Source organism: Vulpes lagopus, chromosome 1 (genome assembly GCF_018345385.1).
Source record: "Vulpes lagopus strain Blue_001 chromosome 1, ASM1834538v1, whole genome shotgun sequence".
Lineage (NCBI taxonomy): Eukaryota > Metazoa > Chordata > Mammalia > Carnivora > Canidae > Vulpes > Vulpes lagopus.
Window position 1 is genome coordinate 2,805,473 of NC_054824.1, and position 19,373 is coordinate 2,824,845.

Here is a 19,373-nt window from a genome sequence, read left to right on the forward strand (position 1 = left end):
CCACTTCCTACAGGTCATGAGGAAGGGGGCCAATGACACCTACACTCGTAGTGCATTGCATTATAGGAGGTGAATCCTGAATTTAGAGGACCTGAATCATAATGGGTAGCGAGCATGTGCTCCTTTTGCTGCAGAGGAAGTCATCTTCTCTATCTCCCAAAGCTGTTCACTATACAAACATCTTTGAACAAATTGCTTGGGGGAAAAAACCACATTCAGTACCTCTACTCTCAGGATATTCAGAAACCCACGGAGAGCTATCTCTCAAAAGAAATCTCTAATTTCTTAGTGGTAATTGCCAGAAGCCACTAATCTCTAATTCATATTTCACATGAGGTAGGATTGCACTCAACTGCATTTAACAAAATTCTGACTACAGTGGTTTTACCAAATGTTTGCTTTGATTTGCTTTTTTTTTTTTTTTCTCTCCTGCATGTAACCAGAGGTGGACAGTCCAGGTCTAGTATAGATATAATCAAGGTCTTCAAGGACTCAGCTCCCTATCCTCCTGCTCCACTGTCTTCATCATTTGGTTTTTCACTTGATGGTCCCAACATGCACACTCTCCCTCCATTTGTACCATTCTGGAGCTCAGTTGAGAGGAGTAACTATCACATTTGAAGGAAAGTTGAAAACTTTAAGAGAGGATAGATGAAGAATTAAGATACATATCCGGGTGCCTTGGAAACACAAGTGAAGTAGATGTTCCCAGACATGGAATGGTGTCGAATTTTATTAGAAAATTTATGTAAGTTAGATGGACTGGGTCAAAGCAATACTTTGTTTTAAGGCACAGGAGCAAAGTATTAATCAGTGAACAAGCTAACAGGGGTGACTTGAAAGGTTTAATGTAACTGAATAATTTAGTAAATAACCTATGATTCAAAAATGTGTTTTGGGGCACCTGGGTGGTTCAGTGGGTACACGTCTGACTCTTGAGTTAGTCTCAGGTCAGAAGAGTCTGCTTGAGGCTCCCTCTCCCCACACCCATGCATGCAGGCACATGCGCACATGCACGGTCTCAAATAAATAAATCTCAGAAAAAGACCAAAAAATGGGGGCGCCTGGGTAGCTCAGTCGGTTAAGTGTCTGACTCTTGTTTTGCCCCAGGTCAGGAGAGGCTGCTGTGAATCCTTCTCCCCTACCACCGTCTCTCCTGCATGCACACATGGACACACACAGTCTCTCTCTCTCTCTCTCTCTCTCTCTCTCTCTCTCAAATAAATAAATATTAAAAAACAAAAAAGCCAGGGCACCTGGGTGGCTCAATCAGTTAAGCTTCTGCTTTTGGCTCACGTAATGATCTCAGGGTCTGGGATTGAGCCCCACGCGTTGTGCTCCTGCTCAGCGGGGAGTCTGTCTTCTCCCAGTCCCCCCATATGTGCTCATGCTCTCTCTCTCTCAAGTAAATAAATAAAATCTTTTTCTAAAAAAATGTTTTTAATAAAAATTAAAAGTTTTAAATTACACAAATGCACAGCTCAAACAGCACTGTAATCTTTCCTTGTTTGGTGCTACTGTTCAGATGAATGAGTTATGGCTTCTAGTACTAGGTAAAAATAGGAAATCAGAATGCAGCTTGAGGCTGGCTCAGTTTGTGACAACACCCTAGTGTTAGTTACTATACTTCTCTACCTTCTGTATTACCTTATGGAATTGCTACATAGAATTTTAACACAAAAAAAATCTATATTTCCTTAGAGTAGAAATAAGCTTATATGAACAATTCTTTTATAGTAACTGAAAATCAGACAATCTGCTACAGTTGGTATCAGGGATTCATTTTTAGCACATGCTGAGCCAATCGGTTTCTAGTTTCTAAATAATCAGTTCTGAATAGTCTAAATAATCCATTTACGCTCAACAGATCCTTTCAGTGTATAACCCCAAAGCATTAGGTATCTTCAAGATTGTAAAGACAGGGCAGCCCCGGGGGCTCAGCGGTTTAGCGCCGCCTTCAGTCCAGGACCTGATCCTGGAGACCTGGGATCGAGTCCCACGTCGGGCTCCCTGCAGGGAGCCTGCTTCTCCCTCTGCCTGTGTCTCTGCCTCCCTCTGTGTGTGTCTCTCATGAATTAAAAAAAAAAAAATTAAGATTGTAAAGATAAATTCATATAGACAGAGAAGAAACTAAAGAAAAATAGTTTGAGGATAAAGTCAATCCTCAATTATGCATCCTATGAAATAACCATATTCAAAACTTGTTTCCTTCTCCTATATGTTGTCTAAAACTCTCTTTTTTTTCCCTAAGGGTAAAAAGATTTGATAGAGAGGAGTCTGAATATGGTAAATGAAATTTGCGCTTGTCAAAGTTTAAATAACTGACTGTATGTTAGTTCTGATCATCTAAAGTTCATTATAGATGTTTAGGCGCATACTTCTCTTGGCCTGCTCCTATCACCAGTAAGTATCACTACTCCTATCCTTCTCTAATGCCTGTTTCTCAGGGTAAAATAATTGCGTCTATTAGTTTGAAATTATTAAATGATAGATAACAAGTTCCTCAACAATAAAAACGTATGCCCAGGCTCTTCCCACATGTCCGAGGTGAGCTACTGTACATGCAAAGAATGATCATTATTATTACTAGTATTGTAATGATCCCTTATATTCACACAGTTCTTTAATCTCTCTTTAAACATTTAAAAATGATTCCATGTTTTCTTATTCGAGGGACTCAATATTCACATGGGGAATTATTCAAGTAATACTGCCTCATTTTCAGATAAGGCAAATTAGACCAAAAAAAGTTTAAGCGACTCGCCCCATGTCGCGGGCATAGAGATGTAATTACATTCAAAACAGACATAGTCCTTAGTCTTGTTAAAGTCTATTCTGATAAGAAGTTCAGAGAAGTCGTGAGCAACCTCCGCATGGTATGGAGCCAGGGTGCTAGGAGGCCCCAGGACAGACGATGGGAAGGGCAGAGAGGCAGGCCTGGGGCCCGGGAGGTAGGTGAAGTCCGGGAGATTTTCTTGAGGACCATAAAGTCCCATTTCAGCCTTCACTCTGTTGGTCCTGAGAATAGAGGTTTCTACTCAGAATCTACCAAACTGCTTTGGGACTTGAATAAAACTGTGAACGTCAGTATCTTGTAATTAACCTGGAGCCAATGTTTCCCACCTTGCTGCCCCCCTACCAGCGCATGGGTTGCATGGAGCGCTTGTTCAAAATACAGACTTGGCAGGAGGGGTGGGGAAGGGATTACTTTGGAGTTTTCTAGAAACTTTTTGGGGTGAGATCCAGGAAAATTACTGCTTTAAGTATAAACACCTTGGGGATTCTGAAGTCAAATAGCAAAATAAAGAAGACATTTTTGGTAGTGGCTCTAAATGGCTCCTGCTCCAAAAAGACATTTTTTTTTTTTTTTGGATGAGTACCTGGAAAAGTGTATTTGGGATATTTGGGAAGGGATTACTTTGGAGTTTTCTAGAAACCTTTTGGGGTGAGATCCAGGAAAATTACTGCTTTAAATATAAACACCTTGGGGATTCTGAAGCCAAATAGCAAAATAAAGAAGACATTTTTGGTAGTGGCTCTAAATAGCTCCTGCTCCAATAAGGCTTTTTTTTTTTGGATGGGTACCTGGAAGAGTGTGTTTTTGGGGTATTTGGTTTTTTTTTTTTTTTTGGATGGGTACCTGGAAGAGTGTGTTTTTGGGGTATTTGGGTACTTGTGGGGGGATTGTGACACACACAGTTGGGACGGGAGCGCTACTTTGCAGATTGTCAGTGCCCCCAGGCCTCACGTGCAAGGTGTTGGCTTAGACTAAGTGCATGCTTGATGCCTGTTTGTGGATTCGCTCATGGGGCATCAGTATTTGCAACTTCCATGAGTTTTGCAAGCGCTGTCTTTGGGGTTCCTGCTCCAACCTTCGGGCGCCCGGCCAGCAGCAGCTGCAGCAGCTGCACGAGGGCGTGCAGGTCTGGGGCCAGACGGAATGCACCGGGACCCGGGTCCCTCCATCCGCGCTCCGGCCTACAGAGGGGGCGGCGACCGCGCCTGCGCCCCGCGCTCGCTGGGGCTCGGCAGGTCTGTGTCCTGCAGGGGACGGGCTCCGTGCAGAGGCTGCAAGTGCACAGGCTGAGGGCTGTGCTGTGCGCCCCAGTGCACATGCGCCCCCCGACACCCCTTCAAACCCAGGAAGTGCGGCCTGCAGCCGACTGGCCCTACCGGGTCCCCTATGGGGTCGGGGCCCGGGAGCAATTAGCCAAAAGGAAAAGGGAAGAGTGAACGAGCGCAGGGGCAGGCGCGGCGGGCCCGGCGGCCGAGGGGGCCCGGGGGTGCAGGCGGGGCTCCCCCCACCCCCCGGCGGCGGCGGCACGTGGTCGGCCCGCGCGGGAGCTCCGCGCCGTGGGGGAGGGGAGCGCGTGGGCCGGCGCCGAGGGGCCCGGCGGCCGCTGCAGCCCGGCGGCCGCCACTGCGCAGGCTCCGGCCGGGCGCAACCACCGCGCGCGGGCGGGGGGGGGGAGGCCCGCGGCGCCGCGCTCCCCCGCCGGCCGGCCCGGCCTGCCGCGTCTGCCTCCGCCGCTGCCTCCGCCGCCGCCCGGCCGCGCCGCCGGTCGACCGCAGGCCCCCCGCGTCCGGGCCGAGGGGCGCTCCCCGCCCGGCCGCGCCCCCCCGCCCCCCCCCCGCGGAGGCCGCCGTGGACGCGCCCGCCGCCCCTCGGCCCCCGGAGGTGGTTTGGCCGCCCCCGCCCCTCCCCCTCCCCAGTGTCGCGCGTCGGCGCCGCTGCCTCCCCCGCTCGGCTCCGCTCCGGCCCCGCTCGGCTCCGCTCCGGCCCCGCTCGGCCCGCTCGGCCCGCTCCCGCCCGCGGCCTCCGCGGCCTCCGCGCCCAGCTCCGCCCGCAGCCGCCCCCGCCCGCCGCGGCGCCAGAGTCCCCGCCGACCGGGCGGCCCGGCGGCAGCAGCAGCAGCAGCAGCAGGCGGAGCGGCCCGAGCCCGCGGCGGCGGCGGGAGCCCATGGCGTACAGTCAGGGAGGCGGCAAGAAGAAGGTGTGCTACTACTACGACGGTGAGCGCGGGGCGGGGGGGGGGGGGAGGGGGCAGGGGAGGGGGGGAGAGGGGGCAGGGGAGGGGGGAGAGGGGAGGGGGCAGGGGGGTGCTACTACTACGACGGTGAGCGCGGGGCGGGGGGGGGGGGGAGGGGGCAGGGGAGGGGGGAGAGGGGGCAGGGGGGTGCTACTACTACGACGGTGAGCGCGGGGCGGGGGGGGGGGGGGAGGGGGCAGGGGAGGGGGGAGAGGGGGCAGGGGAGGGGGGAGAGGGGAGGGGGCAGGGGGGTGCTACTACTACGACGGTGAGCGCGGGGCGGGGGGGGGGGGAGGGGGCAGGGGAGGGGGGAGAGGGGGCAGGGGGGTGCTACTACTACGACGGTGAGCGCGGGGCGGGGGGGGAGGGGGCAGGGGAGGGGGGAGAGGGGGGAGAGGGGGCAGGGGAGGGGGGAGAGGGGGCAGGGGGGAGAGGGGAGGGGGCAGGGGGGTGGTACTACTACGACGGTGAGCGCGGGGGGGGGGAGGGGGCAGGGGAGGGGGGAGAGGGGGCAGGGGAGGGGGCAGGGGGTGTGCTACTACTACGACGGTGAGCGCGGGGCGGGGGGGGGGAGGGGGCAGGGGAGGGGGGAGAAGGGGCAGGGGGGAGAGGGGAGGGGGCAGGGGGGTGCTACTACTACGACGGTGAGCGCGGGGCGGGGGGGGAGAGGGGGCAGGGGAGGGGGGGAGGGGGCAGGGGAGGGGGGAGAGGGCAGGGGAGGGGGGAGAGGGGGCAGGGGGGAGAGGGGAGGGGGCAGGGGGTGCTACTACTACGACGGTGAGCGCCGGGCAGGGGGGGGGGAGAGGGGAGAGGGGGCAGGGGAGGGGGGGAGGGGGCAGGGGGGAGAGGGGGCAGGGGAGGGGGCAGGGGGTGTGCTACTACTACGACGGTGAGCGCGGGGCGGGGGGGGGAGAGGGGGCAGGGGAGGGGGCAGGGGGGAGAGGGGAGGGGGCAGGGGGGTGCTACTACTACGACGGTGAGCGCGGGGCGGGGGGGGGGAGGGGAGGGGAGAGGGGAGGGGGCAGGGGGAGAGGGGGCAGGGGGGAGAGGGGAGGGGAGGGGGCAGGGGGTGTGCTGCTACTACTACGGTGAGCGCGGGGGGGAGGGGGCAGGGGGAGGGGAGAGAGGGGGAGAGGGGAGGGGAGGGGAGAGAGGGGGGACAGGGCAGGGGAGGGGAGGGGGGAGAGGGGGCAAGGGGTGTGCTGCTACTACGATGGGGAGCGCCGGGCGGGGGGGGGGGTAGGGAGGGGGAGGGGACCGGGGACGGGGGCAGGGGACGGGGGCAGGGACCGGGACCGGGGAGGGGACGGCCCGCCCGCCCGGCCTCCCCCTGCCCGCCCGGCCTCCCCACCGCCGCCGCCGCCTTCCCGCCCGCCCGGCCTCCCCCCTGCGTCCTCCCTGCAGGGGGGTCCCCCCCGCCTCCTCCCTGCGTCCCCTCCGCCGGCCTCCCCCCTGCCCCCCGCGGCCGTGCGGGCCCCGCTCCGGCCCGACCCCTCCCCCCGGGTCAGGGCAGCTCCCCCGGCCCGGGCTCCGCACAAAGCCCCGCGGCCCCGAGGGCCCCGCCCCTCCCCTCCCTCCTCCCCTCCCTCCCCGCCCCTCCCCTCCCTCCCCGCCCCTCCCCTCCCTCCCGGGCGGGGGCCGCCTCCGCGCTCGGCCCCGCGCTCCGCCCCCCGCGTCGGCCGGGCCCCCCGCCCCGGTCCCCGCCCCGGGTCGGGCTGCAGGGCGGCCCCGGGACCCCGCGCCCCGCGCCGCCGGCCCCGTCCCGCCCCTTTGTCCGCCGCCGGCCCCTCCGGGCGCCCCTGGCTCGGGACTGGAAGGCGTGAGGCCGCCCTGGCTCGGCGGGGCGGGGGCGCAGGTGCCCCCGCGGCGCCCGCCCGCCCAGGCGCGGTCACCACCCACCTCTTTGTTGCTCTTTGTTCGGTCAGGAAATGACACCGGGCGTCGGGGCTTGCGAAAGCCGCTGCCGGGCGCTGGGAGTTTCGGGTGGGAAAAGTTCGAGGAGGGCCGGGAAGGGCCAGGTGAGCCGTGAGCAGGTGGGCCCGTGGGCAGGTGACCAATGGGCAGGTGAGCCGGGGGCGGCTGACCCGTGAGCAGGTGGGCAGGCGGACAGGTGAGGCGGGGTGCAGGTGACCAATGGGCAGGTGAGCTGGTGGACAGGTGAACCCGTGGGCAGGTGACCAGTGAGCCGGTGACCAGTGAGCCAGTGGGCAGGTGGTGGAGAAGTGAGCCGGTGACTGGTGGGCAGGTGACCAGTGGGCAGGTGAGCAGATGGTGGACAGGTGACCAATGGGCAGGCGACCAGTGAGCAGGCGGACAGGTGAGCTGGTGGGCAGGTGACCAGTGAGCCGGTAGGCAAGTGAGCTGGTGGGCAGGTGAGCCGGTGGGCAGGTGACCAGTGAGCAGGTGGGCAAGTGAGCCGGTGGGCAGGTGACCAGTGGGCTGGACAGGTGACCAGTGAGCAGGTGGGCAGGTGAGCCGGTGGGCAGGTGACCCGTGGGCAGATGAGCTGGTGGGCAGGTGACCAGTGAGCCGGTGGGCAGGTGAGCCAGTGAGCGGGTGGGCAGGTGAGCAGGTGGGCTCCAGCTGTGCGGCCCGCGGCAAAGTCGGCTGCCCCACTGTGTGGAAGTGGAGATGCCTCGGGCCTGGCAACCTGCGAGCCCCGCGGTCAGTCCGAGAGGCCCCTGCACTGGGAGGGGGCACACCTTCCAGGCCCAGGTCACCAGACGTGCGGTTCTACCTTGAAAGTGGCCAGGTCGCATCAGGTCGGTCCGCAAAGCTGAATCTCGACGCCCAATTATGTAAAATGACCATCTGTGGCATTTATGGAAAAACTTAAAAATGATACGTAAGAAGCCTAGATAGTTTGATAGTTGACGGCCGGTGCCCAACAGTCCACAGCTGCGTTTTTAAAACCGCTTCTGAGAGCGCTGCATACACGTGTAGTCCAAGTCGACATCATTCCACCCTGGAGGAGCAAGGGCAGCAATACCTTTTAGATTTAATAGGAATTCTGTTTCTTGAAGATCATTCTTTAAGGATTCATTCACATTTCGAGGCAGCGGTAAAACCCAAGCCCCGCATTCCCTGATGAAATTGAAAAGTTAATAACCATGGGTATGAGTTCATTTTTAAGATGATGCTAGTAGTTCCTAAGGTTTAGAGACTTGTGCGTGTCAGGGGTTGGGTAAAGGAGGGAGGCGTAAAAAGTTGGGGAAACTCTTCGGGCCCTTCCTGCAGCTGTTGGCTGCTAGCGACAGGGATAGGCTCCCATGAAGTCCACGCCCCTTGTCGCCGCTGGGCACCAGACTGGCACTGTGGAACCAGGAGGTGCACTCAGCAGCGGTTGTACGAACAGCTGTTTCTGGGCCCCTTTATGATGAGCCTTTGCTGAGGAACGGGGGGATGCCCAGGGCAGGATGCCGACTTGATAGGGAGAGCGGAAAAGTGGAAATACCAGGTGTCGTGATTGTTGCCTAATACTTTACCGTAGACCATTCAGCTGTTTCACCAACGGCCAACACCAGGTGCATAACTGAACGTTAGGATATCTCTCATCAGGTCGTCTGCCTTAGTTGTCTGAGGCTCATGCCTCATTCTCAGAATGGAATTTTTAGTTGCTTTCATTTGGAATATTTTTTGGTAATAATAAAATGTTGAAGTTGTCAAGTGGGTCGGGCATCATTGTGTTGATGATTAATGTGCTGCAGTATAGCTATCAAGCTTTGAACAATTAATCCCGAAAGCTTACATTTCATCACTCAAAAAAACCCTCGTTTGTCAGCCTAAAAAGGTAGTGGTGTTTCTTTTGGTGTGTGTGTGAGGAAAGATGCAAGTAAAGCAGCTTCTGCACCAAAGAATTGGGAGACTTGAAGGTATACAGTGTAGATGGGATTGGAACTAAAAATCTGCCAGCCTAAATCAGCTGGTTTTAACTTGCTGATCAAGTAGAAGGAAGAAAGGTGAAGACAGATGCAGTAGTAGATTCTGTAGCCACAGGGATCCTACCTTTAGGCTTAGGGGGACCATGAGGCACACTCTTGACGACTGTAGCAAAGAAAAGGGACTTCTAAAGACCTGCATCTTTTCTCTGTGAGTTTTACAGTGTTCAGCATTATACCCCTCAGACAACTGGAATGCTGGGTCCAGCTGACCTTTGGGCGTTGATGGATCACGTAGCCATTAAACGTTTGGGGAGAAGTAAGAGGTCACTTTTCTTGCTGTAGAGGTTGACCCATCCCTCCAGAGTTTCCAAAAACTTAATTCTAAATCTTGGTCGTCTTGTACGTATCGCACGACTATCAATACTCTGTAAAATGACGTACCTAGTGTCTGAGATCCCTGCTGACTTTAAGATGATGTGATTTCTCTCCTTAAATGTGATTAGCAAACCAACCCGTGTTAGGCTCCTATTACAATACTCACATCTATCATACTCTATCTAGGGGGCGCCTGGGTGGAGCAGTCCCTTAAGCATCAAACTCTTGATTGATTAATTTATACTACTTTATGTAGAAGTGTTCAGTGTACTTTGTTTCTAACTAAGCTTTAAGCCAGTCACGCTGAGTGCTTGTTTTGTGACATATAGTAGGGCTGTATACATAGACAGGGTTTACAGGATTGTTCAGACACTGCTCTGTGCTCTGTTTCATCCTCCTTTGATAGGGTACATCAAAGTGTTTGGAGGCTAGTGGTTCCGTGAAAAGCACTCAACACTACAGAGATAGAATATAAAAGTTACGAAGACCATGCCTCCCAGTATACTTGTAGTTTACTCTAGGAGATTATAAGAATTTATTTGGCAACCAACTAAAATGGATAGATTTTCTTAGACTTATTCGTAACAGTGGTGCCAAAGTCTTTTGGTAGATAGCCTTTAATAAAATAGCGCGGGTTCCTAGCTGTAGGATAAATATTATCCATAAAAATAAGTAATCATTTTTTCCAAAATAGGTAATGAGCAAATCAGAATGCTAAATGAATTATAGCAGTAGTTCATAAATACCAGTATTTTTTTAAATAAAGATTTTATTGATTTATCTGAGAGAGAGAATGGGCGGGGTGGAAGGAGCAGAGGGAAAGGGACCAGCAGATTCTGCACTGACCGCAGAGCCCAATGTGAGGCTCCATCCCACCATAACCTGAGATTATGACCTGAGCCGAAATCAAGAGTTGAGGCGGACTGAGTCACCCAGGTGCCCCCCTAAATACCAGTAGTCTTAATTGCACATCACTATGTAAAACATAGGAGAGTGTAACACTTACCTAAAACAGCTTTCTTTTTTCTTTCTTTCTTTCTTTTTTTTTTTTTTTTTTTAAAGATTTTTATTTATTTACTCATGAGAGACACAGAGGGGCAGAGACACAGGCAGAGGGAGAAGCAGGCTCTGTGCAGGGAGCCCGACGTGGGACTCGATCCCGGGTCTCCAGGATCAGGCCCTGGGGTGAAGGCGGCACTAAACCGCCGAGCCACCCCGGCTGCCCTTGACTGGTTTTAATGGCCCAAGAAGAGGTGGTCAGTACCTCACACCTAAAGATTTTTCTTCTTTCCTTTGGTGACAAGAGTGAAACTAAACTCTTCTGCTGCTACCCACCTCCCCCCAAAAGATATTAGTAGTTATTTCTTTTTCCTAACAAAACATGTAGATGCTTTTGTTGACGAATGTTTAAGGAAACAATGGGAACTGGTAATCTCTTAGGGAATGATAATAGCACTGAAACGTGGTTGAGCTCAGATTTAAAAGTTAAAAGTATAAGGATCTTTGTACTGGTTAAGAAGTCTCATTTCTCTGTTTCAGTAGCAGTTTATACTTGTTTATGAAATCACCTTTGGGTTTAGCAGTATCAGATGGGCTTAAAGCCCCTACTGTGTGCTAGGTGGACAAAAGATTATTTAAGTCCTAAGAAGGAAATAAAAACCTGTATGCTAGATAGTAAGATTTGAGACCTTTGTAGGGTACTCAAGTCAGGGAAGACCTGAAGGAAGAGAATGGTTCAGCCTTAAAAGAGTTTTCCTGTAAGATACTGCGAACTGCAAAGGTCACGGAGTTAGGATTTGGCCCACTAAGCAAAAAGATAGACACGGGGTGGGGGGACAATGGGATGCCAGGCTAGGTAGTAAAGGTAAAGGGCCAGGCCACAGAAACTTTGTAGGAAGATATTTAACTTGATTGAGGGAGTGGAAAAACCACTGAAAGATTTTTAAGTAGAACTCAGGTGGAGAAAGGATGGTGAAGAGTGATGAATGAGTGATTGAAAGCAAGAATTGAATGCATATTGGCCCATATAAAATATAATGGTTGTGGCTGACGGAAATGGACACATTTAAGAGCGGTTTTGGGAGTACAACAAATAGAACTTGTTGGATTAGAAATGGAGCTGGAACTGATTGGTGTTGATAAAGAATAAAGGACGACCCCTCAGTTTTCAGATTAAATAGTTAGGTGACTTATTCCCGAGAGAGGGGGATTTTTAGGGCAGCACTCCTGTTCACTGACTTACCCAGGCACCTAGAATAGTGCGTGGCTCACAGTAGTCTCTTCATCTGTTAAATGAATGAACCAACGTGGGAAACTGCTGATGCGTAAAGGTGTACAGAGGTGTTGTGTACAGAGGCTAAGGGGTGGAAATAGAATCCAGGGGAGTGGTATATGGAAGCCTGTGGCCAGAGAGTTTAGCTAGTAGTGGACCAAATAGTGTGTGGAAGATGAAAATAGTACTGTAGCTTTTTCTTTTTTCTTTTCTTTTTCTTTTTTCTGGATAATTTTTGTAGTCCACTTATCTTTAGGAATAAAGGCATATTTTACAATCTTAAAATTCAAAATTTTCTGAAAACGGGAAGAAAAATCTGCAACTCCTTTGGAATCAAGCTTATCTGAATTAATATTTATGATCTTTATTCTGCTTACTGTGAATATTCACACATTTTGCTGCAAAAAATTTTTTTATGGATTTTTTTTTAAGTTTTTATTTATTCATGAGAGACAGAGAGAGAGAGGCAGAGACACAGGCAGAGGGAGAAGCAGGCTCCATGCAGGGAGCCCAATGCGGGACTCAATCCTGGGACTCCAGGATCACGCCCTGGGCCAAAGGCAGACGCTAAACCGCTGAGCCACCCAGGGATCTCCGCTGCAAAAAATATTAATGTTTGATTATAGAATGGTGTGCAGACCCCAGGGTATCACATAATATATAGCAGATGTAACATGCTACATTTATAAAACATGAAAAAAAAAAATTAAAATGCACCTAGTCCCCCAGGTACTTTGGATAAGAGAGTGTAGACCTTAGTAGCCATTTCATTCTGATAGCTTCTTTTGAAGAATAAGCAATTTTCTCAAGTTTTACAAATAACTAATTCTTTATGGTTATTTCTTCATAGTGACAAAGTTTGTTGCATTCAAGGAACCACCTTATGCTAGTTTTTCTGGATGTTTGCTTCATTGGTAATGCATTTTTGTGTATTTGGTTGAAAATCAAGATAACATTTAAAATGCCCATTATGTTACTAACCGTTTAAATCATGAATGGAATTTGTAGGTTCTTGAAACTAAGAAAAGACATTTTATGTTTAATAAGAATTGGATGGCTACAAAGCAATCTTGTAGAGAATTTTGAGATATAATAGGATTAAGCCAGAGAGCATTGGGAGATGGTTTTTTTTTTTTTATAACCTCCTTACATTTTGGAGAAATTTTTGATAAGCAAAATAGCACTTATCTTTGGCTTAGCTCCCCTGTAGACATATGTCATTTAGGTGGTGCGCATACTTATGAAGGTACTGGGGCCCCTAAATTGTAAGCAGAGAAACTTGTTGAAAGTTATATATAATCTTACAAAAATCCAGGAGCCAATTGTTTTTTTTTAACTTTGATTAATTGGATACGTAGTTTCTTATATTCATTTTCTGTAAATTAACAAAGACTCCAAGCCTTTTTTAAAAATATTTGTATTCCATATTATATCATTTTCTTGCCAGGCTTTCCCCTACCATTTCTTGCTAGTGACTGTAGTGCCGTTGCTCTCCTAGTAGCTGCTGCTAAAGATTGTCTGTGTTGCTCGGCACGTGTTTGAATCCAGCTCCTCTGGCTTGCTAGCTAGCTTACTTGGGCGATATTACCTTACTTAGCTGCCTTTCACCTTTCTTCACTGTAGGAATAATAGTAATAATACCTACATCATGGGATTAATTGAGAAGATTAACATATATGTGAAGTGCTTAGAGTAGTACCTCCTAGTGAGCACTCAGAAAAATGTTAATTACTGCTATCACTTTTTTTTTTTTTAAACAGACTTGCTGAGAAATGAAACGGTAGTCTCCCTTCTGTAGGTTATTGGTATCCTTCCTGTTTTTAGATTATTGGTGACTTTCCATTGGATTCTAAGTATGTCTATAACTAGCATATTTGATCTTAAAGTGTGATAGGTGTTAGAGACATTTTGTATTAGTAAATCTTAGAGGCATTTGGAAGTTCTTTGAAGACTAATTTTTTTATTCTTACTCTCTTGATCTCTTCTGGTAGTGATGATTAGAAATACCTTCCTTGCAGTAACTTGTAATTCTCGTGGACTTTCCGTACCTTAAGAATTTGAGACCAGGCTGCTTTCAAGGACCTCTGTGTAGTGCCAGCCACGTAGAGACAAGGAAGCTTTACAGCAGACCCTTATGAAGGTAGTTTGTTTCATGCATAGACTCTGAATTGTGGTAAGTGCGAGGAATATGTTGCACATCCCTTTAGCCCTGCTTAGCTACTTATGTATATTGTCTTAGTCCTGTTGGCTCTTGTTTTAAGAAAGGTGACTTCACTTTAAATGGCTGTGTATATATTGTTTTCAGAACAGTTGGTGTTGGAAGTGAAGAATTAGGTAAATTAGTGGTATACCAACAAAATCAAGCAGTGGTGGCATTTAGAAATAGGTAAGTTATAAAATAAGCCTGTAAGAAAGCAGGAATGTGCATCCTGAACCATGATCAAGTATATGGAAGAGTGAGAAACACAAGTTTCTGAGTTCTCAGTTTTTATTAAACAAAAAAAGTGTGTATTTAGGCAGGATTTTGAAAGATTTTTTTTTTTTTTTTTTATCTTGAAGGTAAGGAAATAGCGTTCTTTAGCTCTAGCTTTTATATAAACTTGTGTTGAAATGACTGACTTCAAGCCATTAAAATCAACTTGACTGTCCTAATAAAATTTCGGAATTACTTATTTAAAGACTAGAATTAATACTAAAAGTGATTTCTAATTTAATACAAGCTGTTGCAAAAGGTGCTTGTTACATTTTAAAAATAGTATGTTTTTAGGGGTTTCCTTAACCCCAAGGTAACCTTTGTTTATTATAAAAACACTGGATCTGTACCCAAAAGTATTGATTTCATTGAAATTCAATAGATGAAAATTTGTGGTTTTAGTGTTATGTCTGTTCATTTTGAATTAAATCTTATGCATAAGTATTAATACATTGGTACATAAGATGTTATAGATAGGCTGGCACTTATGACTTTTAATCATGAAGAAGGAGACAAAAATATTCTTACTATCTTAAAAAAAATGTCGCAAGTATGTCTTATTAGAGCAAAAACTTTATTTAGGACCTAAATTTTATTTAGCAAAAATTTATAGACTGTGATATGGATATGTAGAACGTTTTAACTCCCATAATGCCAACTGTAAAAAATTTCTGGGATGCCAGTAAATATCAAGAAGCAATATTTGCGGGCAGCCCAGGTGGCTCAGCGGTTTAGCACCTGCCTTCAACCCAGGGTGTGATCCTGGAGACCCCAGGTCGCGACCCACCTCAGGCTCCCTGCATGGAGCCTGCTTCTCCCTCTGCCTGTGTCTCTGCCTCTCTCTCTCTCTCTCTCTCTCTCTCATGAATAAATAAATAAAATCTTAAAAAAAAAGCAGTATTTGCTGTAAAATGTTTAAATGACAATGAAACTCAGAATTTGCTTTAGGCGTCTGAATTTGTCCATAAATACAAAAAAATAATTTTCAAATTTAAGTAACAAAAACTACTTTTATAAGTATTTTATTAGGGCTAATCCTAAATAAATTTTGGCAAACTGAAAATCTGAAAAGCTTGCTTGCTTTTAATCTCTAATAAATGTGTATTAATGGAGTTACCACAGTTAAATGTAACACAGTATCTTGGCTTTCTAGTACAGTTTGAAAATTGAAAGATTTGAGATCATTTACAGTTTTAAATCTTGATTAGGTGGTAAGCGCCTTGTGATGATGAACACACACATAAATTTAGACTGTGAAGATTCTCTATTCAGTTGTCTTTTTTCTCTTTTAGGTGATATTGGAAATTACTATTATGGACAGGGTCATCCCATGAAACCTCATAGAATCCGCATGACCCATAACTTGCTGCTAAATTATGGCTTATATAGAAAAATGGAAATATACGTAAGTATACCTTTTGGTAAATATTCAGCAGTGTTTTTTTTTTAATCTACTTTGAAATTATTAATCCCCTTAAATGGCATTTAGCAGATGAAAACAAACTCTGGAAGAAAACAAACTCTTCTTTTTGTTTTAATCTTCAGAGAAAACAGTGTGGGAATGGTTTTTAACCCTCTTACTCGACCATTTTTCAAAAGTTTCTCCTATCCCACCTTTTCACATTTTGGCCAACAATTCAGTTTAGCAAACTAAATATCTTTGTTGCAATAGTGGTTCACCTGGCTGCGCTGCTGAAGAGTTGACTATTACAGAAGAATTATGTAGGAAATTCTACAAATACTTACTGACATATGGAGCAGTGTATTAGTGGACGTGTACAGTACAGCTAACATTTAGGATACACCTACCTTAAGTGCTTTTGCACTAATGTGGAACTATATGTAAACAAATGCAAGACACAGTTCTTGCCTGTTTGGGGAGAAAAGAAAGACTTGAAACAGTTACTAGTATTGAGTATATAGGAGTTACTTTTTTCAGATATAAATATTTACAGGAAAGGAGGGGTTGGATTATACTTTCTGGAATCCTCCTGGGAGAAGTGTGTTAAAAATGAAATTGAGCTCTTGGGAATAAGGATAATTAGGATAGGCAAAGGAAAGGAAGAGATTGTGAACAAAGACTTAAAATTGAGCATGAGTCTCAGTCTCACTTGATACAGAGCAGACGGTTTATGATGGAAAGTGAGAGTTTCTGAACAGATTCAACGTTATAAGCATTGACCCATTTCCACCGCAATAAAAGGAATGTATAATTGAGGGTCAGACCTGTCTGATGGCTTTAAAGGAGTAGGAATCAGCTTTGGAATTGATTACTCATTTCTAAGAAATACACGTATAAATTTGGATTCACTTTGGAATTTATTTTCTGGTAGAGCTAGTTCTTCTGAGAGGATTGTTAGGGGAAATTGTGCACTTGGTGTTTGATGACTCTGATGTAACCAGTTGTGGCTCCACCATTCTGACATTTGTTTTTCTTCACAGAGGCCCCACAAAGCCACTGCTGAAGAAATGACAAAATACCACAGTGATGAGTACATCAAATTTCTACGTTCAATAAGACCAGATAACATGTCTGAGTATAGTAAGCAGATGCAGAGATGTACGTTTCTATGTTAAAAGTCTATGTTAATCTTACTAAGGATCAGTGAGTATTTTCTAGAAGCATATCATTAGAATATCCACATGTAGGTGTTCCGCCTGAGGAAGATACTTCCTTAGTTAATTACTGGTTTGAAAAGTCAATGTAAAAATTAAAATTACTAAAACTGCTTTAAAAAAACAAACAAACAGGCACCTGGGTAGCTCAGTTGACTCACTGATGCTGAGCTCGAGGCTTGCGTCGGCCTCCACACCCAGCGCAGTCAGGTCCCTCTCTGCCCCTGCTTGTGGGTGCGCCCTCACGCGGACCTGAGCACTTTCTCTCCCAGAAAGAAGGAAAGAAAATCGTAAAACCCAAAACAAAATCTACCCGAAGCCTGAGCTCTTGGGAATAAGGATAATTAGGATGTCCATCTGCCAGATGGCCCAAGAGCTGTCTGGATGTTCCTCTAGTCTTTGTTTTGGTCCCATGTTATCTTGGGGATGATGGGTATTGGTGGGGAGACCTTACTTCCCTGCCTTTTTTAAAAAAAGTATACTTGGATTGGCCTTAGCTTGGTGTATATATGGATCTCTTACCTCTCTTTGTGTGTTTTAGTTCATCTGGATTGTTAATACATAATCTGTTCCATTTGTTAGTGAAGCTTTTGATTTTCTTCTACATGATACTCTCTTTTATAGATACGTGTTTTGTTATTAGCGGTTGCCTGGCTTGAAAGTGGAATGAGAAATGTCTTAAAATGATTGAAACAGTTTTTTTTTTAAAGCATGATACTGAAGTTCATTCTCATCAGCAGTTCTGTTGATAGACTTGAGTGATTTTTTTTTTGAGAAGAACAATTTCAGATACTAAAATAGGTGTAGTGGCTAGATAAGTTATATGTTCATAGAACTTTGTACCCATTTCTACCTTAGGTTATTTCATTTACTCAATAAAATGCTATAATGCATGTAGAACATATTTTTTATACCTTTTTTTTGGATAGAGGTTCAGGCTTAGATTAAAAGTCCTGTGTAGATAGGGCAAATGAATTAACAGGATTGATTTAATACATAATACTGAACTATATTAAGATTATGATTATATTTAAATAGTAAGAAACTAAAAGCTGTTCATTATCATGCTAATAAACTAAGGGTATACAAAGCTATGTAAAATAATTACCCTTATTTTTGAAGAGGTTATAATTGGGGTGGGAAGAGGCTGCGAATGGGCCATGTACATAATATGTCCCTTTTATCCTGTCAGTACTGAGGAACTAAATATATTGCAATGTGTCACGTACCCGTGTTGTTTCCTTGTGCTTTATATACCCCTTCCTTCTATGTCTTGGCTGCTCCGAACCTAGTTAATTCTTACTATCCTTTAAGATTGGGTAGGCAGCCAGCTGCTTTGTCTTTTTAGTACTCACTAAAATATATTTCAAAGTTATGGATGTTCTGTGCATTTAAGGAGTTTTAGAAAAAGTAAATCATGAAGGAACTAAAGTTGTTTAAACTTTTTAGAACCCTGATTAATTTATCGTATGTTTTAGGAGAAATGCCTAAGATTTAAGTGCATGTTTTAATTTAAATGATTCAAATACCTTTTATATTTTGGTGGCTATTGATCTTCTGATAATAGAGCTGAGATTTTCTACAAATTATCCTGGTAGGATTTGGTGGTGATGTTTTACATAGAACACTTAAAATTACCTTGGATAAAACGATAAATTATATTTTTAAATAGCAAACTTCAGATTTCTACTGTGATGTGTGATCCGTGATTACATCATATAAAAATATTTGTAAGGAATAGTTTTTGTAAGAAAAAACTTCATTAATTCGTAGAATGGATTGTAACTGAAATCCGTCTTTCACAGTTAATGTTGGAGAAGACTGTCCAGTGTTTGACGGACTCTTTGAGTTTTGCCAGCTCTCAACGGGTGGCTCAGTTGGTAAGTGTCCTGATTCAGATCTAAAGATAGATTTAAACTTGGTATTAATCTTCTGGTTTACCTGTTTAAAGCAAAGCGTTTTAGTGGTAATGGATTTTGATACTAAAAAGTGATCTGTATGTTTATAGTACAGTTGTCTTTAAAAATCCCCATCTTTGGGGCACCTGGCTGGCTCAGTGGTAGAGCTTGTGCCTCAGTTTCGGAGTCGTGAATTCAAGTCTCACGTTAGCACAGAGCTCACTTTTTAAAAGAGAAATAAAGTAATGATTTCTTTCTTTAAAAATAAACCCCATGTTTTATGATCGTAATGACACTTGAACTTTTTTTAGGTTCCTTACTTTTGTATTTTCACTTAGAGATTTCTCTCCTCTACCTCTCTTCTGGCTACCACTTTCCATATATACTCTTATTTAATCAGATCACAGCTATAGGATAATACTTACCTAAGGAGAAACTGATGTTAAGTGTCCTAGACAATGATCCTTTTCGTAATTTTAAACTCTTACTTGTACGTGGCATACTCTTTGCTGTAGGGCTTTTGTCTTGTTATATTAATTTTTTTTTATTTTAAACACTTTTGAAGTCTACCCTGTATTTTTTTTTAGCTGGTGCTGTGAAGTTAAACCGACAACAAACTGATATGGCTGTTAACTGGGCTGGAGGATTACATCATGCTAAGAAATCAGAAGCGTCAGGATTCTGTTACGTTAATGATATTGTACTTGCCATCCTTGAATTACTAAAGTAGGTTAATTTATGTTGATATTTTTCTTATGGAAAAGTTTTAATTAAAATGATATAAATCTATGACTTAAAAAATATCAAGGAAATGGTGGGTGAAAAATA

General features: G+C 46.4%; 1 protein-coding gene across 1 annotated transcript in view; it reads left to right on the forward strand.

Moving 5' to 3' along the window:
* Positions 1-4,825: 4,825 nt before the first annotated feature.
* The window catches only part of HDAC2 (histone deacetylase 2), a 28,947-nt gene continuing 14,399 nt past the window's right edge, over positions 4,826-19,373 (forward strand). Inside the window, exons 1-5 of the mRNA XM_041756136.1 lie at positions 4,826-5,013; positions 15,324-15,436; positions 16,474-16,591; positions 18,453-18,527; positions 19,133-19,271. Coding sequence (XP_041612070.1) covers positions 4,962-5,013; positions 15,324-15,436; positions 16,474-16,591; positions 18,453-18,527; positions 19,133-19,271 — 497 coding nt within the window. The 5' untranslated portion in view covers positions 4,826-4,961. The remainder of the gene's footprint in view (positions 5,014-15,323; positions 15,437-16,473; positions 16,592-18,452; positions 18,528-19,132; positions 19,272-19,373) is intronic.